The sequence below is a fragment of the Erythrolamprus reginae genome, chromosome 2, assembly GCF_031021105.1.
Source record: "Erythrolamprus reginae isolate rEryReg1 chromosome 2, rEryReg1.hap1, whole genome shotgun sequence".
In the NCBI taxonomy this organism is placed as follows: domain Eukaryota; kingdom Metazoa; phylum Chordata; class Lepidosauria; order Squamata; family Dipsadidae; genus Erythrolamprus; species Erythrolamprus reginae.
In genome coordinates, this window is record NC_091951.1 from 214,929,929 (window position 1) to 214,953,634 (window position 23,706).

At 44.7% G+C, this 23,706-nt stretch overlaps 1 protein-coding gene across 2 annotated transcripts in view; it reads right to left on the bottom strand.

Moving 5' to 3' along the window:
* AP1M2 (adaptor related protein complex 1 subunit mu 2) overlaps nt 1–23,706 on the bottom strand; it is a 124,895-nt gene that overhangs the window by 71,875 nt on the left and 29,314 nt on the right. For both annotated transcript variants that reach the window (XM_070741797.1, XM_070741794.1), the window contains exon 4: nt 21,945–22,075. In XM_070741797.1, the coding sequence (XP_070597898.1) occupies nt 21,945–22,075 (131 nt within the window). The remainder of the gene's footprint in view (nt 1–21,944; nt 22,076–23,706) is intronic.

The window sequence follows — 23,706 nt, forward strand, 5'->3', positions numbered from 1 at the left end:
TGACCATTTCAATAGCTACTTCTGTTCAGTTTTCTCAAAAGACACCTTACAAAATAATACTATAGAGGGATATAGCATTGCTTCCAGCTGTACGGATTCAGCTCCAGTGATCTTAGAAGCCGATGTCTTAGAAGAACTTGAACGATTAAAGATAAATAAGGCAATGGGTCCAGATGGCATCCACCCCAGAGTTCTTAAAGAACTCAGATCTGTCATTGCTACCCCCCTGACTGATTTGTTTAACCAATCCTTGTTAACAGGAGAAGTTCCTGAGGATTGGAGAATGGCCAGTGTTGTGCCTATCCACAAGAAGGGCAGTAGAGAAGAAGCTGGTAACTACAGGCCAGTTAGCTTGACATCAGTGGTAGTTAAAATGATGGAGACTCTACTCAAAAAGAGGATAAATCAGCACCTAAAAAACAATAACTTATTGGACCCGAATCAGCATGGCTTTACTGAAGGCAAATCATGTCAGACTAATCTCATTGATTTCTTTGACTATGTCACAAAGGTGTTGGATGAAGGTGGTGCCGTGGATATTGCCTACCTGGACTTCAGCAAAGCCTTTGATACGGTTCCACATAAAGAGCTGATAGGTAAATTAGTGAAGATTGGACTTAATCCCTGGATAGTTCAATGGATTTGCAGCTGGCTGAAGCATAGACATCAGAGAGTTATTGTTAACGGCGAGTATTCTGAGCAGAGTCAGGTTACAAGTGGTGTGCCACAAGGGTCTGTTCTGGGTCCTATTCTTTTTAATATGTTTGTGAGTGACATAGGGGAAGGTTTGGTAGGGAAGGTTTGCCTATTTGCCGATGACTCTAAATTGTGCAATAGGGTTGATATTCCTGGAGGCGTCTGTAATATGGTAAATGATTTAGCTTTACTAGATAAATGGTCAAAGCAATGGAAACTGCAGTTTAATGTTTCCAAATGTAAAATAATGCACTTGGGGAAAAGGAATCCTCAATCTGAGTATTGTATTGGCAGTTCTGTGTTAGCAAATACTACAGAAGAAAAGGATTTAGGGGTAGTGATTTCTGACAGTCTCAAAATGGGTGAACAGTGCAGTCAGGCGGTAGGGAAAGCAAGTAGGATGCTTGGCTGCATAGCTAGAGGTATAACAAGCAGGAAGAGGGAGATTGTGATCCTGCTATATAGAATGCTGGTTAGACCACATTTGGAATACTGTGTTCAGTTCTGGAGACCTCACCTACAAAAAGATATTGACAAAATTGAATGGGTCCAAAGACGGGCTACAAGAATGGTGGAAGGTCTTAAGCATAAAACGTATCAGGAAAGACTTAATGAACTCAATCTGTATAGTCTGGAGGACAGAAGGAAAAGGGGGGACATGATCGAAACATTTAAATATATTAAAGGGTTAAATAAGGTCCAGGAGGGAAGTGTTTTTAAAAGGAAAGTGAACACAAGAACAAGGGGACACAATCTGAAGTTAGTTGGGGGAAAGATCAAAAGCAACATGAGGAAATATTATTTTACTGAAAGAGTAGTAGCCAAACTTCCAGCAGACGTGGTAGATAAATCCACAGTAACTGAATTTAAACATGCCTGGGATAAACATATATCCATCCTAAAATAAATACAGAAAATAGTATAAGGGCAGACTAGATGGACCAGGAGGTCTTTTTCTGCCGTCAGACTTCTATGTTTCTACAGAAAAAAACCCTAACTATAATCAGATCAATACAGAAATATAACACACACACTCTATGTTCTTATTAAATTTAACTCTATATTCTTTATATTCATTAATTTTCTTATCTATAAAATATCAAATACTTAAACTAAAAATAAAATATAAAAAATAACACTTCAAAATTTATCATATTGCAAAAATACTCTGTTTATATTGTTTTTAAACTATTACATTCTATCTATTATTATCATATTATTATTTTTTTAAATTCACTTAGTTAAATATTCTCTCATATATGCATACAGTTAACCTTCAAATTAATAAGTTCAAATAATTATAAATTCTTATTTAATTTTTAAAACTATTTTTAAAATTCCACCATTTATATACTTTATCCCATATTTTATAAAATTCTGTTTCAGCTTGGTTATTCAAAAGTTTTGTCATCATGTCTAGTTCTGCACATTCCATAATTTTTTAAAATACTTCTGCATCTTTTGGTATTTCCTTTTCTTTCCATTTCTGTGCGAATGTAATTCTTGCCGCAACTAAAATATGTATTATTAAGTAATAAATTTCTTTTTTATACTTCATATCTGAAATACTCAGTAGGAAGAATTCAGGAGACTTTTTAATCTCCTCATTTGTTATTTCTTTTAACCATTCCTCTACTTTGTTCCAATATTTCTTGGCTTCAGGGTATGTCCACCATGCGTGGAAATATATGCCAATTTTTTCTTGCATTTCCAGCAAATGGGAGAAACGTTAGGAAACATTTTAGAGATCCTATGTGGCGGGAGATGCCATCTATAAAACATCTTAATTTGATTTTCTTTAAAGGAAATCGATTTTGTTATTTTCCAATTATATACCCATATCTTTTCCCATGTTTCCAAATTAATCTCTTTCCCAAATTTTTGCACCAACTGATCATATTATCTTTCAATATCCAGCCTATCATTCTATAATTTATTAAATATTTATATACGTTTCCAATTAGTTTCACTTGATTTTGAATTAATAATTTGCTTAATATGTTATTTTCTTTTCGAAAGATATAAATTTTAATGTCCATTTGATATCTAGAGCTAATTTGTATATACTGCCATTAATCCAAATCAATGCCTAACTCTTGTAATTCTTGTTTTGTTCTTAATTTTAATTGGTTATCCAATAAGTCCCTATATTTCCAAATCTTACCTTCTTTTATAAAATTCGGGTGGGAGATGGCTTCAATTGATGAAATCCATTCTGGCACTACTAAAAATGATTTTTTTTATTTCATTCCATACGTCAATCAATGCTTTTCTAATATTATTTTTAAAGTACGAATGTGTTTTTAACTTCCCATCCCATATAAAAGCATGCCAGCCCAACATTAAGTCATTACCTTCTAAGTTAAGCAATCTTTGATTTTCTAATGTCAACCATTCTTTTATCCATGTTAGGGCAGTGGCTTGATAGTATAATTTCCAGTTTGAGAGGCCAAGGCCTCCTCTTTCTTTGCGATCTTCTAATGAATTTTGTTTAATTCTTGGTTTTTTACCTTGCCATATAATTTTTTTTGTTATCCTATTTAATTCTACAAAGAATTTCGGTCCAGGATTAATTGGAATGACTTGAAAAAGGAATAAAATTTTAGGGAGAGTATTCATTTTAATTGTAGAAATTCTTCCCACTAGTGATAATTGTAAATTACTCCAAACTTCCAAATCTTTTTTGATCTGGCCTAGTAATTTTAAATAATTATCATTTTTTAGAGATATGGCTTTGGAAGTCATCCATATACCTAAATATTTTACCTTTTTTGTGATTTTCATATTTGTTCATTTTTCTAAATGTTTTCTCTGTGTCTGTCATATTTTTTGTTAGTTTCTATGTCTTTTCTTTATTTATTTTCAAACCTGCGACGTTCCCATATTCTTCGATTAAATTTATTAACCTTAAAATTGATGTTGTAGAATCTTCTACGATAAAAACTACATCATCTGCAAAAGCTTGTAATTTATAGGTCTCTTTTTATTTCCCGATCGGCTCTTATTTTTTATCAACAAAACTTCTAATGTTAAAATAAATAATAATGGCGATATTGGGCAACCTTGTCTTACTCCTCGTTGTATTGCTAATCTTTCTGTTTGTTCATTGTTTATTATAATTCTAGCTGATTGTTCAGAATATATAGTGTCTATTATATTAAAAAAATTTGTGCCAACCTCCATCCTATTCAATTGTATTTTCATAAAATTCCAATCCACATTCTCAAATGCTTTTTTCGCATCTAAAAATATAAGTGACATTTGTTTATCTGGATGCTACTCATAATATTCCAATGTATTTACTATTGTTCTTAAATTGTTTTTTATTTATCTGCCTGGCAGAAATCCATTTTGATCGCCATGTATCATATCATTTATAATACTTTTGAACCTATTAGCAAAAATTGATATAAAAATTTTATAATCCACGTTTAACAATGAAATTGGTCTATAATTCTCAATTTTTTCCTTCTCCGTACCCACTTTATGTATTAAAGTTATTAGGGTTTCTGACCATGTTTTGGGTAATTTACCTTCTGCTATTATTTGATTATATATCTCCAAAATATTTTTTAAAAGTATTTCTAAATCTAACTTATAAAATTCTTCTGGTATCGCATTTGGGCCCGTCGCTTTATTATTTTTCTGATTCTTTATAGATTGTCTTAATTCTATTTCTGTAATAGGTTTATTTAATCTTTGCTGTTGTGTTTCAGTTAAAACTGGTAAGTCTATATTCCTTAAATATTCAAAAATCGAATCCTCCTTTATTTCTTCTCTCTTGTATAATTGCCTATAAAATACTAATACTATTTCCTTTTTTTCCTCCATTCTGTGTTTTATTATACCTTTGGAGTCCATCAATTTTTTAATAATCTTATTTTCCCTCTCTTTTCTAAGTTTATATGACAACCATCTTCCTGTTTTATTCGCATGCTCAAAATATTCCTGTTTTGCTCTCTTTATTTTTTCTGCTATTGATTCTTGTTCCATCAATCTTAATTTGTTTTATTAATTCTCTCTGATTTTTAACTTTATCATCATTATCATCCTTTTGCATTAACAATTCTAATGTTTTCAATTCTTCCTCTAATTTTTGATAATATATTTTCCTCTCTTCATTTTTTTTGCCACTTTGTAGAAACAAACAAGATAATATCCAACAGCCAACATGGGTTTGTCAGAAACAAATCATGTCAAACCAATCTCATATCATTTTTCAACACCATAACCAAATCAGTAGACCAACGCAAAATAGTTGACCTCATATACTTGGACTTCAGCAAAGCTTTTGATAAAGTAGATCACAATCTCCTAATCCGCAAATTAGGAAAAAAACGGGGTAGACTACAACACATGCAGATGCATAAACAGTTGGCTGACCAACCGCACCCAATGAGCTGTCCTCAATGGCTCCAAATCCACATGGAAGAAGGTAGGCAGTGGGGTACCACAGGGTTCAGTCCTGGGCCCTGTGCTCTTCAACATTTTTTTAAAATAAAGATTTATTTACAAATATAATACAAGGTACATAGAATACATAAAAAGGAAGAGAAAAGGAAAAACAAATACACATAAAAAACCCAAAAAAACAAAAAAAAGATACATCCAAAGATATGTAATAAAACATTATATCCAATAAGAAAAATAAGAAACAAAAAATAAAAAAAGAAACCTATATATTAAAATAAAGGCGTGTACATGATCATTATCTACCGAAACTATGTAAATTTTCTTTAGATTCAGTATCAGTTTTTATCAAAAAAGAAAAACAATTTTAATTTTTTTTTTAGGCATTCAACTCATTTAGTAAGTCATAACTTTATCTTACTTGCTCTTTTTGTTTTCATCAGGAATATATATATATATGTATGTATGTATGTATGTATGTATGTATCACATGTTTTTCTCATGTATATATATATATATATATTTAACATGTTCATATTGTAATTAGCAACGATTTTTTATTTTTTCTAACATTTTCATCAATGACCTAGATAAGGGAATAGAGGGGGAACTAGTCAAATTTGCAGATGACACCAAACTGGTGGGGATAGCCAACACCCTAGAGCAGGGGTCTCCAACCTTGGCACCTTTAAGACTTGTGTACTTCAATTCCCAGAATTCCTCAGCCAGCTTTGCTTGGTGTCATCTGCTAGGCCCAAAATAGGCCCAAAATAGAGAAAGACCGAGATAGATTAACGCTGTGGACCTAAACTAAAATGATGTTCAACATTGAGAAGAGTAAAGTCCTTCACCTAGGTAAAAAAAAAAAAAGACACACATACTGTCTGGGAGGAACCCTACTTAGCAGTAGTGACTGTGAAAGGGATCTCAGAGTCTTGGTGAATAATCAACTAAATCTGAGCCAGCAATGTGCAGCAGCAGCTAAAAAGGCCAAAACAATCCTAAACTGTATCAACAGGGGGATACACTCCAAGACCAGAGAGGTATTAATACCACTCTATAACACCCTGGTCAGACCACATCTGGAGTACTGCAGTCAGTTCTGGTTACCACACTTCAAAAGAGACATAGAAACTCTGGAGAAGGTGCAGAAAAGAGCAACCAAATTATTAGGGGACTATAATATGTATGAAGAGAGATTTCTGGAACTGGGCATGGATAGCCTGGAGAAAAGAAGGGTCAGGGGGGACATGATAGCAGTCTACAGATACTTGAGGGGTTGCCACAGAAAGGAGGGGGTCACACTGTTTTTCAGGGCACGAGAGGGTCAGATGAGGAACAACGGTTGGAAGCTGACCAAGGAGAGATTCAACCTAGAAATAACTTCCTGACTGTCAGAGCGATCAACCAGTGGAATGGCCTGTCAGCGGAGGTTGTGAACTACCCAACTTTGAACATTTTCAAGAGGAGATTGGACTGTCAGTTGGCTGGGGTGCTGTAGGATTTCCTGCTTAAACAGGGGGTTGGACGATGACCTGCAAGGTCCCTTTCAACTCTAATAAATAAAATAAAAATTAAAGGTTCACATTCAAAAACTAGAATCTAATTAGACATGAACAAGGATTTCAAGAAAGCCAAATTTAACAGAAAATGGGACCCCCATGAACAGAAATAAGAATGAATTAAGTCAAAGGAAGAATTGGAGGATTGGGAATTTATCGAAAATAAAATACCAGAAGTTCAATTTCATAATGTTACATCCAGTGATAGGCCACCAAAATTTTTACTACAACGTGGGCGTGGTTTATTTTGTGGGTGTGGCTTGATGGTCTTGTGACTGGGTAGGAGTGGCTTGCCGGCCATGTGACCAGGTGGGGGTTGCTTGACAATCATGTGACCGGGAGGTGGCTTAAATGTTGTGTAACTGGGTGGGAGTGGCTTACCGGCCATGTGACCAGGTGGGAGTGGTTAGAACAATGAATGAATCTGTAGAACAGCCTGCCACCAGAAGTTGTGAATGCTCTAACACTGGAAGTTTTTAAGATGTTGGATACCCATTTGTCTGATCAGGGGTTAGACTAGAAGACATCCAAGGTCCCTTCCAATTCTGTTGTTGTTATTATTATACAAGGCAGTTAGAAAATGTTTCACATTTTAAAATATCTGTACAAGCCACAAGAGACATCTCTTTAGAGGAACATCTTCCCACCTTGTAGACAGTACTTCCAGAAACCAACAACAACCATAAACAACTTCTACCTAGAGTATCCACATGCTCCAGTTCAGGAAACTGACTCGAACTATATTGTGTAGTTCCAACACAGATTGGTTCGACATGCCTTGATTCTTAACGAATTATCTACTTTTAGTCTCTCTAGGACTTTCAGATGACTTGCACCTTAAAGAGGTTGTTTGGGGGATTTTAGTTTTGTTTTTTTGCAAAAGCAACATCATTTAACAGCAATTAAAAGCACCTTCAATGAGAGTTTAAAAAACAATAACATCCAATTAGAAAAAGGCATACTTTTAAACATTTGTACAAAAATAAGTTGCTGAATTTTTTAAACTGAAATTATGGCATCTGTACAATATATTTAGAATAAAATTGGAAGGAAATTTGTCATTATCGTGCATAGAAACATTAAACATGACCAATTTGCTTTTGGTTACATACACAGCCTTGTAAATCCTCCCCAAAAAGCCTGGATAGTACATAATCAGATGACAACTCTGCTAAATATCAAAATACCAGTTAAATTGTTGAGCTAGTTTCAAACTAGATTTTGATTTTCTTTCTCTCTCTCTCTCTCTCTCTTTCTTGTTTGCTTTTCTCTCTCTCCCTCCTTCCCTCCCGCTTTTGCTTATAAATTAAAAGCAGTGTGAGTCAGCAGGACTGAAAAACTTGCACCTTCTGAAGTTTTTCTATAATGAAAATTTAAATACGAGAAGACAGTGTGTTGGTAGATGACATATTATGCTAGTTCATAAAGTAAACAAATCAGTATAAATGAAAAACTCCCCATTTCCTTGCTTTAAGGAATATGAATTGGTGGCACTTAAAAACATGTGCCTTCCTGGTGTGAGGAACAACAAACTGGCTGAGGAACAACAATAGAATGGAAGTGGAAATTTTAATTTCTACAAAGCAGATGCTACAAAATAATTTCCTTTCTTTATATTATTTTCAACAAGTATTTGGAAAGGAAATTTCATTACAAGATAGTTCAACACTTGCTTCTTTCATTCACAGAATCAAACAATTTTTTTTTTATCAGAATGTTTGCAATTTTTTTATATAAATAAATGTTTATTAACTTAATTTATTTTTAAAGTATTTTAAAGCTCTCCTAAACTCAGTACTATTTAGTACTGAGAAATTGAATATTAATCTAAGTTCTAAATCTTATGGATCAATTATATACAAATATTTTCTGAATGTGATGAAGGTATATTAGGTTGTTCCATAGACTCGGGGCGGCTCACAGCAACAATAAAACAATGTACAACAAATCTAATAATTTAAAAAAACACTAAAAATGCCATTATTAAAAGCAAACATACACACAAACATACCATGCATAAATGTATAGGTCTGGGGGAGATGTCTCAATTCCCCCATGCCTGATGGCAGAGGTGGGTTTTAAGGAGTTTACGAAAGGCAAGGAGGGTGGGGGCAGTTCTAATCTCCGGGGGAAGCTGGTTCCAGAGGGTTGGGGCCGCCACAGAGAAGGCTCATCCCCTGGGTCCCGCCAAACGACATTGTTTAGTCAAGTGTTTCCCAACCTTTTTTGAGCCACGGCACATTATTCACATTTACAAAATCCTGGGGAACATTGAGCGCGGAGGGGGGAGGCTAAAAAATAGTTTGGACAAAAAAGATATCTCTCTTCCTCCCTTTCGATCTATTTCTCTCTCCCTCTTTCTCTCTCTTCCTTCCTTCCTCTTTCTTTCCCCCTCTCCATCTCTCTTTGTTTCTCCCTTCCTACCTCTTTTTTGCTCTCCTTCTCTCTCCCTCCTTCCCTCCCTCTGTCTTTCCCTCACCCTCCTTCCCCCCTTTCTCTCTCTCTTGCTTTCTCTCTCTCTTGCTATCTTTCTCATTCTCTCTCCCCCCTCTCTCTCCCTCTCTCTTTCTTGCTATCTCTCTCTTTTGCTTTCTCTTTCTCTCTCCATCCTCTCTTTCTCTCCCTCTCTTGCTATCTCTTTCTCTCTCTCTTTCGCTTTCTCTCTCCCCTCTTTCTCTCTCTTGCTCTCTTTCTCTCTCTCTCTCTTTTGCTTTCTCTCTTTCTCTCCCCCCTCTCTTGCTATCTCTTTCTCTCCGCCCCTCTCTCCCTCTCTTGCTCTCTCTCTCCCTCTCTTGCTACCTCATTCTCTCCCCGCTCTCCCTCTCTCTTTCTCTCTCCCTCTCTTGCTATTCCTTCTCTCTTTCTCTCCCCCCTCTTTCTCTCTCTTTCTCTCTCCCTCTCTTGCTAACTCTTTCTCTCTCCCCCCCCCCTCCCTCTCTCTTTCTCTCTCTCTTTCTCTCTCCCCCTCTCTTGCTATCTCTTTCTCTCCCCCCTCTCTCCCTCTCTTTCTCTCTTTCTCTTTCTCTCTCTCCCTCTCTTGCTATCTCTTTCTCTCTCTCTCTTTTCCGCTTCCTCTCTCCCCTCTCTCTCCCTCTCTTTCTCTCTTTTTTGCTTTCTCTCTTTCTCTCTCCCCTCTCCCTCTCTTTCTCTCTCTCCCTCTCTTCCTATATCTTTCTCTCCCTCTCTCTTTCTCTCTCGGTGGCAGGGTGGTCAGCTGTGAGGCGGAGCTCCAGAACGGAGGCACCGACGGCGGCGGCTAGATGTGTTACTAGACGCCGTACATGCTGGCGTTGCGCTGGGCATGGACGTGGGGCTGGAGCCTCCGTCCCGGCCCAGCCAGCAGGCAAGTGCCAGCCACGCAATTCCAGCATGTCCAGCCGCTGCCGTCGGTGCCTCTGTTCCGGAGCTCCGCCTCACAGCTAACCACCCTGCCGCCACCCCACGGCTACAGCAATATGTCCAGCTGCCGCCAGTCAGTGCCTCTGTTCCGGAGCTCCACCTTACAGCTGACCACCCTGCCGCTGCCCCACGGCTACTGACTGCTGCTGCTGCCATCACCCTCCTGCTGCGCACCGCCCTCCCACTGCCGCCGCCCTCCCACCAGGCCCCAAAGCTCACCTGCTGCCGCCGCCAGGGAAACTCCAGCCGGGCGGGGTGCTGCAGCTGCCGGAAAACTTGGAAGGCGCAAAGAAGGAAGTTCAGCTTCCAGTCTCACAACTATTTGCTCTTCGCACTCTCAGCAAAAAGTTGCGAGACCAGAAGCTGAGCTTCTTTCTTCGCGGCACACCTGACCATGTCTCGCGGCACACCGGTTGGGAAACACTGGTTTAGTCAACGAGACCCGGAGAAGGCCTACTCTGTGGGACCTAACCGGTCGCTGGGATTTGTACAGCAGAAGGCGGTCTCTGAAATATTCTGGTCTGATGCCATGCAGGGTTTTATAGGTCATAACCAACACTTTGAATTGTGACCGGAAACTGATCGGCAATCAATACAGACTGCGGAGTGTTGGTGTAACATGGGCATACCTAGGGAAGCCCATAATTGCTCTCGCAGCTGCATTCTGCACGATCTGAAGTTTCCGAACACTTTTCAAAGGTAGCCCCATGTAGAGAGCGTTACAGTAGTCGAACCTCGAGGTGATGAGGGCATGAGTGACTGTGAGCAGTGAGTCCCGGTCCAGATAGGGCCGCAACTGGTGCACCAGGCGAACCTGGGCAAACGTCCCCCTCGCCACAGCCGAAAGATGGTTCTCTAATGTGAGCTGTGGATCGAGGAGGACGCCCAAGTTGCGTACCCTCTCTGAGGGCGTCAATAATTCCCCCCACCAGGGTTATGGACAGACAGATGGAATTGTCCCTGGGAGGCAGAACCCACAGCCACTCCGTCTTATCCGAGTTGAGTTTGAATCTGTTGACACCCATCCACACCCTAACAGCCTCCAGGCACTGGCACATCACTTCCACTGCTTCATTGACTGGACATGGGGCGGAGATGTACAGCTGGGTATCATCAGTATACTGATGACACCTCACCCCATGCCCTTGGATGATCTCACCCAGCAGTTTCATGTAGATATTGAATAGCAGGGGGGAGAGGACTGACCCCTGAGGCACCCCACAAGGGAGTAACCTTGAAGTCAACCTCTGACCCCCCACTAACACTGACTGCGACCAACTGGAGAGGTAGGAGGAGAACCACTGAAGAACAGTGCCTCCCACTCCCAACCCCTCCAACCGGCGCAGAAAGAGACCATGGTCAATGGTATCAAAAGCTGCTGAGAGGTCAAGAAGCACCAGGACAGAGGATAAAACCCTGTCCTGGGTCTGCCAGAGATCATCCATCAACACGACCAAAGCAGTTTCCGTGCTGTAGCCGGGCCTGAATCCTGACTGCTGAGGGCCTAGATAATCGACTTCTTCCAAGGACCACTGGAGTTGGAGCACCACCACCTTCCCATTAAGGGAAGGTTGGAGACTAGCCGATAGTTGTTAAAAATGGCTGGGTCCAGGGAAGGCTTCTTGAGGAGAGGACGCACAAGTGCCTCCTTGTATGAATCCAGAAAAGACCCTCTCCTTAAGGAAGCGTTGACAATCTCCTGGACCCAGCTCCGTGTCATCTCTCTGCTGGCCGAGACCAGCCAGGAGGGACATGGATCCAGTAAAGAGGTGGCGGAACACACAGCTCCAATGGCCTTGTCCACTTCATCAGGTGTCACCAGATCAAACTCTTCCCAGACTTAGCCATGTGGAGGGTTGCGTCGGCGGAAAATTCGGCCGCAGCCAGCAATTTACTTAGGTCCTGGCGAAGTCTGCCCTCCTCTGGGCCAAGGCGTGACTGCATCTCTGCAACCACATTATGGAGGCCCTATTGAAGAAGGAGGCCGCGGCAGCCGCCCTGAACCCCCAGCTAGACATCTGGTGTGTCTTGCGCAATAGGGTTTCTGCTTTCCTGTCCTCAGGCTTTAAGCTTTCCCCCGTCTCTGATGGCACCAGGGCACTGGATACCAGTGTGACCACTGGTTGGTCAATGGGAGGAAACTCCAGAAGCTTCTCCACCTCCTCATCGAACGTATAGAACTTTCGTTCTAAATTTGATGGTCCCTGGGCCGCTGCGGGGTGCTGCCAGGGCTTCTTGACTCCTTCCACAAAGATGTGCGAGGCTGGAATGTGGTCAGACTCGGGTTGGGGTTCCCTCAGCAGGGCAGCTGACGTCTTACCGGCGTCTACCTCTGGTGTTTTAGCTGCTCCCTGGAGGTCCATTACCTGCTTTGCTTTGAAAAGTAGAGTCCTGAACAGTGCAGGCTTGAACAGACCAACCACCGGCTGCTGTTCTGGTGTGTTTTCATCCTCCGAAAACTCATACTCTCTGTCACTGTCCTCGCCCAAAGCCGGTTCTTCTGATAGAGATCCCAATCCCGAGGGGGGCGGTATTGGCCAAAGGTTCCTTGCCTGAGCCTGTGATGTACAATGTGTGTATTGGCCTGCTCCGGCGGTCACTCCTTGAGAATAGGCGCTGGCGATGATTTCCTGTAAGTCAGGTGGCATGTGTTGCCATGAGCCAGTCTGAGACCTCAGCCCCGCCGCTGTGGGGGTAAAGGTGGCTGAAGGTGCCTGGGAGCTTCGCCTTGTAGGGCCTGCTGGCTCAGGCCTGGTCCAAGATAAGGCTGGTGATGGGGCTGCTTGTGGCAATGTAAGAAATTGCCCATCTGGTGACCAATCACCCTCTTGGGGGGTCCCCATGTGCCCAAAGGCCGATTGAGGGGCCATAGGGTCAGGTGTAGAAATCTGCCTCTGAGTCAGTGGCACTGGCGAGGGGGAGGGGTGCAGGGCTGCCTCCAATTTCTTTTCCAGCACTTTAATGCGCTTCTCTGCCTCCTTTAGAGAGGCTGCTGCGGCAGGAGATTGGGAGGATTTGGATCTCTCCTTATCCTTCCCTTTAGCTTTCTCCTTAGGCACCACTGGGGAGCTGGATTTCTCACCACCGGTTTTATCCTCCATCTTACTCACAGCTTGGAGATCTAGATGTGCTGCCCGGTATAACTTTTTCTCCCCCAACGCTTCGTCACCATTGCAAAATGGTGTTTGGTCACCTTGCCCTTGCGGCTGCGCAGTAGAGCCCGAAGCTCAGTTCGCGCCTTACAGCTGCTGGAAACCCTTCCGGTTGGCGCCTTCTGGGTTCCGTGGGGGAGCCGTCCAAAATGGCGCTGCCCAGCGTTTCCGCAGGCTTTTTGCACCCTCCCCGCAAGCCGCCGCCAATTCGGACCCCTGCCGGTCCGCTCTCATCCTCCTCATCCGATCCGGTATAGTCCCCAGTCAGGGCAGCTGTGGCAGCGGCGGCGGCAGCGGCGGCGGCGGCGGTGCTTGCGGCGCTAGCCGCCCAACAGCTGATCGGGGCTCCGAGGCTCTTCGTGGAGCCCGCCGGGATAATCCAGCCCTCGAGCCTCCCAGTGGGGGGGGGGCGGACCCCCCACCTTCAGCTCGCAGCCCTCGTTTGATCGCGGAGGCCAGTGACTCCGGGCTGAGGTGCTCCTCTTGGGGGTAGTTCCCTCAGAGGGAAGCAACCCCTAAGGAGATCATTGGGGGTGTTGTCCACGGAGGACAGAGACCCCTTCATCCAACAATGATCATAACCTGTGAGGAAAACAAAATAAACAACATTAAACAGGTAAAAACACAGACACTTTAATCTTAAGCAAAACTCAGTATGTCTCTACTCTGGGACTGAGTTTTTAAAACTGGGCTCATGGGGGACTGCAAGGGGGCAGTACCTATTTATTATTTATTTATTTATTTATTATTTGGAAGACTCGGGGCGGCTCACAACAAGTGAAAACAAATCATAAATAATCCAATTAATTAAAATATTTAAAGATTTAAAAAACCCCATATACTAACAGACACACACACAAGCATACCATGTATAAATTAAACGTGCCCAGTGGGAGATGTTTAATTTCCCCATGCCTGACGGCAAAGGTGGGTTTTGAGGAGTTTACGGAAGGCAGGAAGAGTAGGGGCAGTTCTGATCTCCGGGGGGAGTTGGTTCCAGAGAGCCGGTGCCGCCACAGAGAAGGCTCTTCCCCTGGGGCCCGCCAACCGCCATTGTTTAGTTGACGGGACCCGGAGGAGGCCCACTCTGTGGGACCTAATCGGTAGTTGGGATTCGTGCGGCAGAAGGCGGTCTCGGAGATATTCTGGTCCGATGCCATGAAGGGCTTTAAAGGTCATAACCAACACTTTGAATTGTGACCGGAAACTGATCGGCAGCCAATGCAGACTGCGGAGTGATGGTGAAACATGGGCATACCTAGGTAAGCCCATGACTGCTCTCGCAGCTGCATTCTGCATGATCTGAAGTTTCCGAACACTTTTCAAAGGTAGCCCCATGTAGAGAGCATTACAGTAGTCGAACCTCGAGGTGATGAGGGCATGAGTGACTGTGAGCAATGAGTCCCGGTCCAGATAGGGCCGCAACTGGTGCACCAGGCGAACCTGGGTAAATGCCTCCCTCGCCACAGCTGAGAGAAGGTTTTCTAATGTGAGCTGTGGATTGAGGAGGACGCCCAAGTTGCGGACCCTCTCTGAGGGGGTCAGTAATTCCCCCCCCAGGGTAATGGACGGACAGATGGAATTGTCCTTGGGAGGCAAAACCCACAGCCACTCCGTCTTATCCGGGTTGAGCTTGAGTCTGTTGACACCCATCCAGGCCCCAACAGCCTCCAGGCACTGGCACATCACTTCCACCGCTTCGTTGACTGGGCATGGGGTGGAGATGTAAAGCTGGGTATCATCGGCATATTGATGATACCTCACTCCATGTCCTTGGATGATCTCACCCAGCGGTTTCATGTAGATGTTAAATAGCAGGGGGGAGAGGACCGACCCCTGAGGCACCCCACAAGGGAGAGACCTCAGAGCCGACCTCTGACCCCCCACTAACACCGACTGCGACCGGCCAGAGAGGTAGGAGGAGAACCACTGAAGCACAGTGCCTCCCACCCCCAACCCCTCCAACCGGTGCAGAAGGATACCATGGTCGATGGTATCGAAAGCCACTGAGAGATTGAGGAGCACCAGGACAGAGGATAAACCCCTGTCCCGGGCCCGCCAGAGATCATCCATCAACGCGACCAAAGCTGTTTCCATGCTGTAACCGGGCCTGAAACCCAACTGCTGGGGACCTAGATAATCGGCTTCTTCCAAGGACCGCTGGAGCTGGAGTGCCACCACCTTCTCGACAACCTTCCCCATAAAGGGAAGGTTGGAGACTGGACGATAGTTGTTAAGTACGGCTGGGTCCAGGGAAGGCTTCTTGAGGAGGGGGCGCACGAGCGCTTCTTTATAGAGTGTTGGAAAAACTCCCCTCCCCAAGGAAGCGTTGGTAATCTCCTGGGCCCAGCTCCGTGTCACCTCCCTGCGGCCGAGACCAACCAGGAGGGACACGGATCCAGTAGACAGGTGGCGGAACTCACAGCTCCAATGGCCTTGTCCACTTCATCAGGTGTCACCAGATCAAACTCTTCCCAGACAGGTGGACAAGTACGTGCCCCAGTCACCTCGACTGACTCATTGTCAGTCGACTCTGTTTTACAATTGGAGTCGAGGTCGGCCCGGATCTGAGCGACTTTATCAGCGAAAAACGTGTTAAACTCCTCGGCGCTACTCTGCAAGGGCTCCCCAACTCCCCCCTGGTTAAGAAGGGAGCGGGTCACCCTAAACAGAGCGGCCGGGCGGGATTCCGCTGATGCAATCAAGGCGGCATGGTACGCGCATCTTGCCGCTTTGAGCGCCACTTTGTAAGTCTTAATAAAAGCTCTTACAAGTGTTTGATCAGATTCAGACCTACTCTTCCTCCATCGCTTCTCTAGACGTCTCTTTTGGCGTTTCAACTCCCGGAGCTCCTCGTTGAACCATGGGGCTCTATGGGGTCTAGCGCCACGGAGAGGTCGCAAAGGCGCAATCCGGTCAAGAGCCTCCGCAGCAGCCGTATTCCAGGCCTCCGCAAGAGACCCCGCCGAACTGTGGATGAGTGCCTCTGGAATAACCCCAAGCGCCGTCTGAAAGCCCTCTGGGTCCATCAGGCGTCTGGGGCGGAACATCTTCATTGGTTCCGCCTCCCTGCGGGGAAGGATTGGAGCCAGGAAGTCAAGCCGTAGTAGAAAATGGTCTGACCATGACAAAGGCAATGCTTCTAAGCCCCTTAGTCTCAGACCATTTCTCAATTGCTCGGAAAGGAATACCATGTCAGGTGCGTGCCCTCCCTCGTGAGTCGGACCCTGTACTACTTGAGTCAGGTCCATGGCTGTCATGGTGGCCATGAACTCCTGTGCCAACCCAGAGGTTTCGCCGAGTGACGGCAGGTTGAAGTCCCCCAGGACAATGAGTCCGGGGAACTCCACTGCCAACCCGGCTACCTCCTCGAGTAGCACAGGCAGGGCTTTTGACACGCAGCTGGGAGGCAGGTACGTGAGAAATAAGCCCACCTGGACCCCTAAGTCCAACTTCAACAAGAGAGACTCGCAACCCGCAATTTCCGGAGCAATGAGTCTACGCAGGCAAAGGCTCTCCCTGGCTATAATAGCCACTCCTCCCCCCCTTCCCTGGGGTCGAGGTTGATGCCATATCTAAAACCCAGCTGGGCAAATTTCAGAGAGAGGAACACCTCCCTCCGGGCCCAGCCAGGTTTCAGTAATACATGCCAGGTCGGCCTCCTCATCCAGGATCAGATCCCGGATGAGGAGAGCTTTATTTACCACCGACCTGGCGTTAAGCAGCAGCAACCTGAGTCCAGGGCGAGAGTTACACTCATCACCAGTACCCAAGATTGGGCTCGCAGAGCCAGAACAAGGGACCGTTATTAAGCAATGGTCCCTCGTTCCCCTGGAACGGCTAGCTCTGTGGCCCCCGCCATATCTAATTTTTACTCAGTCTCTACCAATAGGATTGGTTAAATACCCATGTTGGACTCTCCTTCCAGATGCAGTGGAGAATCAGGAAAAATGAAGTTTAATTAAAATGGAACAAAATGGCATAGAAGAAAAATCAACAAAGCCCTGTGCAGAGTTGTATTAAATATGTTTTCTTTGGCAGATCAATATACAAACCTTTTAAGCTCAGTGTTCTGCCACCTGTGAATACGTGTGATAATAATAAGTATGATATTGTGAGGCCCAAGGTTAATATGTGAAGTCAAAGGCTGGTCTGACACAGTTTTGGTAGTAAAAAAAACCACACAGGATTTCTGCAGCAAGTAGTCAACCCTACTAGGCCCTGGGAAGAAATAGTGGTGGCACAAAGTGAATGTGAAAGCCTGGCAGACAGCCAGGAAGAAGTGGCAGACAGCCAGGAGGACGAGGCCACTGGGACGCAGGATTCAGCAGACAGCCCAGGAGATTTGGCCTGCAGTCCCTCAGACAGTCTTTCCTCTCTGAGTTCTTCTGCAGATCAATATATTGATCTACGCAGCCGAAGAGCTATGCAAAGAAGGGATCGCTTTAAGAAGTATTATAAGTCATTATAGGAGCACCTGGGCTGGGTGTGGTTCCCTTAATGAGGGCTAAAGGGATTGTTCTGTCAGGCTCTCTGGTAGAATCCTCCCAAAAATTTACAGGTACAAATTGCAGACACACACGTTTGAAAATTCAAAACAATGTTCTTTGTAATGAAAATTCACTTAAACTAAGCCCTCTTTTGTTATAGCAAAGAGCACTCGTCTCCAAACAAACTGATAATTTATACAAGTCCCTTATCAGTCTTGTGATACTTAGCTTGCAGCTGTGAGGCAATTCAAAGTCCTTCTTTCACAAAGTGAAACACACTTTGCTCTGGTTTAGTTTCAAAGCAGGGAAAAATCAGCACACAAAAAGTCAAAGTCAGGAAAGCAGTCATGAAACATAATGATCAGATAATCCTCCACAATGGCCAAACCCACAGACTGCTATTTATAGCAGCCTCACTAATTACCACAGCCCCACCCAACCACAGGTGGCCTCATTTTCATTGATAATAATCTCTCAGTTGTTGTTGCCTATGCATCACTCTCCGCATGCGTGGCTGTATCATTAACTCTTGTTCTGAATCCAAGGAGGAGCTAGATAATTGATCTCCTTCTGAGCTGTCTGCCACACTCTCCTCCTCCCTGTCACTCATGTCTTCTTGGTCAGAGGAGCCTTCATCATCAGATTCCACCGGGGGCAAAACAGGCCTACAGCATGTGGATGTCTTCCCCACATCCACAGTCCTTGGGGCAGGAGCTGGGCCAGAGCTAACCACAACAGGGATAAAAGGGAACAAGGGCCAAGGCAAGCTGTGGCTGTTTATCTGTGTTGTTTTGTGGTTCCTGCTTCGAAGTTTCTGTGCCGTTGGAGTTTTCAACCCAGCTTTTTTAGACAAGTGGGAGATGAAAACTCTGGGACTTGCTGTTTGCTTCAAAGATTCAAAAAGACTCCTGAAACGTCTTTGCTCATTCCAGGTTGTCTTTGTTTGTTTTTTCCTGTGTTTTTGTATACAATTGAAGTAAGCCTTGCATTGTTTTTGGACACTAAAAACTGTTTTTTGAGTAAGCCATTTTTGTTTACGTAATACAAGGTTGCTGATTAGCAGAGCATGTGTGTGGATCCACCCTGTATTTCACTGCAGCCTGCTTAAGCAGGTGATCAGATCCAACGTTAGGCCACATGCACAGCCGCCCCCTTCCCCTGTAGTAATTCAAGGGGAACCCTATTACGAAGTGAAAAGAATTTTGGATTCCCGAATTTTGTGGGGAACCTTGCAGTACCTAATTCATTGGAAGGGGTACCCTCTGTCGGAGGCTACCTGGGTAAAGAGTTGGGACGTTAGTGCTGATAGGTTAGTCAAGCAGTTCCATGAAAATTATCTGAACAAGCCAAAGGGTCTTGGAGGAGGGAGGTAAGATGGTTTGGAATGGTGCAACCCCTATTCTTAGGGGAGGCCGCCTGTCAGGCCCAAGGTTAATATGTGAAGTCAAAGGCTGGCCTGACAGTTTTGGTAGTAAGAAAAAACAACAACACGGGAGTGAGAGAGTGAGAGATTATGTCACGTAGCACACATTCCTTTACACAGAATCCAAAGTAACTGAACACAGGAAGGAATTAGAAATCCCTGCATCGGATTTGCCCTCATGATTGCCCTTGTGGGTGTGTGGATGGGAGATGAGCTTTTGACCTGGATGTAATCTTAAGGGACCTTAAATTGGAATGAAACATGCTGAATCCAAATTGGCTTTGTTAATAAATGTGACTCTACGCTAAAGAAATAAGACATGAATGTTGATTTATTCTCTCAGATGCTTTTTGGTTCGCTTGACAGATATAGTTAATCCTACTGGATGTTTCCACTTTCCTTGAACAAATCCTCAAAAGCTGCTAGACCCATATTGTTCATAATTGGCTTACCAAAGGTAGGGTTTTTTTTACCCAGGTCCAGTGGCAGAACTATAAAGTAATCCTTGGTTATAATATGGAATTTCAAATGACAATGCTTTAATGGCACAATCTTTTTTAAAAACTTAAAAAGATCCAAGCATAACAACAAGAACATCCTTAAGTTGGCTCTGATTGAGGCAATGGGGTGGAGGAAGAGTACGCCAAAGGAGACAGCGATAGTGAGCAGCTGCCAGTGCTGGCACTGAAGAGGCCGAGGCTGGGATAGGCTGTGGTGGGCCGCGGGAGCAACAGAGATGCCAAGCCTCAGCAGCAGCCATTGCCCACCACCGGCCCGGAGAGCACCGATGCTGAGGCTGGCCTCAAGAAGAGCCCTGGTGTGTCAGGAAAGTGCCGGGCTGGAAGAAGACCCCAAAATCTGCTGCGCTTGGTGGCCGGCCCACAGCGGCAGGGCAGCCCTCCAGCCTGGCACTTTCCTGACTCACCGGGGCTCTTCTTGAGGCCAGCCTTGGCGTCGGCACTCTCTGGGCTGGACGGCCGCCCTGCTGCCATGGAGCGGCTACCGAGCAGAGCGATGCTCGGGTCTTTCTTCATCCCTCCATCCCGGTGCTTTCCCGACTCACCGGGGCTCTTCTTGAGGCCGGCCTCAGCGTCGGCGCTCTCTGGGCCGGCGGCGGGCAGCAGCTGCTGCTGAGGCTCGGCTTCAATGTTGCTCCCGCTGTAACCCATCCCAACCTCAGCCACTTCAGTACCGGCAATGGCTCCCTTTCACCGCCTCCTTCGGTGCACTCTGCCTCCACCACTGATGGCCCTTCAGCTACTGAGGGGGGCTGACGAGCCGCCGCCACTATCCTGCAAAAGCCAGAGGATGTTGGGGGGAGGGCGCCCCCTCCCCTCCCCTGGCCTCAGCTAATCCACCTGCTTCCCATTGTCGCAGCACCATTTCTTTTTATTTTCCCACCGTTGCCGGCCACGTGGCTGAGAAGATTGGGTGGAGGAAGCTGCTTTCCACAATCTTCTCAGCCACATGGCCAGCAATGGCGTGAAAATAAAAAGAAATTCACAGGGGACAACATGCGGGAAAATAAAAGGAAATTCATGGGGGCACGACACGGGAAATTTAAAAAAATTCACGGGGGCACCACACGGGGCTGAGACAATGGGGGGAAACGGAGGAAGAGCATCTTCCCCCCCATCTTCTCAGCCACATGGCTGGCGACCAGATAGGAAAATAAAAAATAAAGCACTCCTCCGCCCGGCCGCCCAGCCACCTCCAATAAAATAATACACTTACCTGTTCTCTAACAAATGAAAATAAGAAAAGGTTTTTTTGTAAATGGCTAAGAGCAGCCAACACAATCAGCCAAAGCAAGTTCCTCGCTGCATACCACTCCCTCCTACAGGAGAGGAGTCTGTACGTGCTAAGGCGAGGTGGATGGGCATGATTGACGAGCCAGTGAATCAGGAAGCTGCTGGCTCATCAATCAATTTCCTGCACATGGGCAGAAGATTTTTTTTGGGGGGGGGAAATGCCAGTGACCGGGGAATCCTGGAAGTAACTACCACAGATTAGCTGGAGCTGCGTGCGCAGCTTCAATTTCACTACTGGAACAGGGTTCCACCCCATTCCGGCTGGAGCCCACCCCTGGTTCCATCCCAACAATAACAAAACAAAGCAGACATTATTGTGGATGCATAGGAAATTTTGACTGAACTCTAAGGTAAAACTACTGTATTTTTCAGAGTATAAGACACACCTAGATTTTAGAAGTGGAAAAACAAGGAAAAAAGTATTCTGAACCAAATGGTGTAGTAATAAATTATTTAATAAAATACCAGTGTAGCAGAATACTTTTTACAAACATGTATACTTTTTACAACAATGTACACTTTTTACAAACTTCTAACTTGATAGCTTTAAGACTTGTGGACTTCAGTTCCCAGAATTCCTCTTCTGGTCAGGCTAGCTCAGGAATGGGAGTTGAAGTCCACAAGTCTTAAACTTGCCATGTTTGAAGACCCTGCACTCCTAAACCCTAACGCAGGGGTCTTCAAACTCCCAGAATTCCTCCTCCAGTCATACTAGATAGAGTAATTAGAAGGCAAAAACACCTCTATTTTTGTGAAAAGTGGGCTGTTTTTTGCCCATTTTTAAAAGCAAAAGTAGGGTGGGCAAAGGGTCGGGGAAGCCTGCAGAGAGCTTCTAGGGACTGGGGAAAGGCGAAAACGGCCCCATTTTTGTGAAAAATGGGTAAAACAAGGCCCGTTTTCCCCTGCAACATTTATAGTTTCACTGAAACATTTATAGTTTTTAAAATCCTGAACAGCAGCAGAAAACAGATCCTGGAAGAACAAGTAAACAGATTACTTACTCCTGCAAAATTTTACTATCTGTCGTCTGAGGAAACCCAAAGTCCATCAGCTCATCCAGTAGCTCATACACAATGACAAAATTGTCACGGATGCTCTCTTCCTCCAGCTCCTTGAAGTATTCAGAAAAAACCTGACAAGGACAGAATGGATTTCATACTAAAGAATTGAAGCTATTATTTACCCTGTAGTTAAGTTTCCAGAATTCTGATTGCTTGGGTCAAGTTCTCTTCTGGAATATCCAGTTTTGGACACATATGGAACTCAGAAAAAAGTATAAAGTTTGGTGAAGCAACCTCCCTTCAACCTAGTCCTAGGTCCTGCAAGCAATATTCCCCAAAGTTCTGTTAAGGTATTTTCTTATTCAGAACGGCCACCAAATTGAGTGTTCTAATTCCACTATGCCTGCTTCTCTATGTACAGTGATCCCCCGCTCGTTGCGAGGGTTCCATTCCAGGACCCCCCGCAATGAGCGGGTTTTCGCGAAGTAGCGCTGCGGAAGTAAAAACACCATCTGCGCATGTGCAGATGGTGTTTTTAACTTCCGCAGCGCTAGCAAGGAGCCGAAGATTGGGGGCGGCGCGGCTGTTTTAAAACGTCCCCGCCGACATGGGGGGCTCACTAGCACCCCCCCCGAACCGTTCGGGGGGGTGCTAGCGAGCCCCCCATGTCGGCGGGGACGTTTTAAAACACCCGCGCGGCTTTCCAATGAGTCCCGAAGACAAACGCGGAAGTTTGACGTTTGTCTTCGGGACTCATTGGAAAGCTCCGATCGTTTTAAAACAGTTGCGCCGTTCTCCGCTGACTCCTGGCGAACTTCCCGGGCGAAGGGCGAAGGGCGGGCGAGCGGGTGCTGGGGGGGGCTTCGCCCTCCCGCCAGCAAGAGGGGGAAGACCCAGGGAAGCCGCCCAGCAGGTGATCTGCCGGGCGCCATCTACGCATGCATGCCCATAGAAAAAAAGGGCACGCATGCGCAGATGGTGTTTTGACTTCCGGGTTCAAAAATCGCAAATTACCCTGTTCGCAATGGTCGGGGACGCAATAACCGGGGGATCACTGTATAGGGTATTCTGCTATACTTTTGTACTAGTAGTAAATAAATTACATGCAAACAGAATCGTTTTGAATGATAAATTGCTTTAATTGTAGACTCCTCACTATTAAATATTGTAGCTAATCAGCTGCTATTCATGTTCTCATACATCTTCCTCTGAAGTAGTGATGGGTTCCCATGGGTACGGTCAGGTATGCAGAACTGGTAGAAAAATTTTGGTCAGATACTCAGAACCGGTAGAAAAAAATTTATATTTTTTTTCTTTTTTTCCCTTCTGGGCTCTGGATATGTTTTTCCTATTGCAGTAAATGAAGTTGAATGTGTATAATTTTAGAAGAGCTGTGCGTGTGCGTGTGTGTGTGAGTACATACACATACAGTTTATATAGTACATAATGTATATTTTTGATGCCCGTGTGTAATATGTATATGCGCATATAGCATATATACGTAGAATTAAGTAGTATATTTTGGATGTTCAGTAATAGATAGGGAAATTGTATCTCTTTGAGGTGAGGAGGAGCCAGGCACCCTAACCCTAACCCAAGCCCTTGACATGAGTGACATCAACGTGGCCACCTTTAAGACAGTCACATGACCTTTAAGCCACCCACAGTCACATGATCATCGTCATTCCCACCTGGTCATATGGCCAACAAGCCACACCCACAAAATAAGCCATGGCAGGGAGAGTGATGCATGGGATGCTGC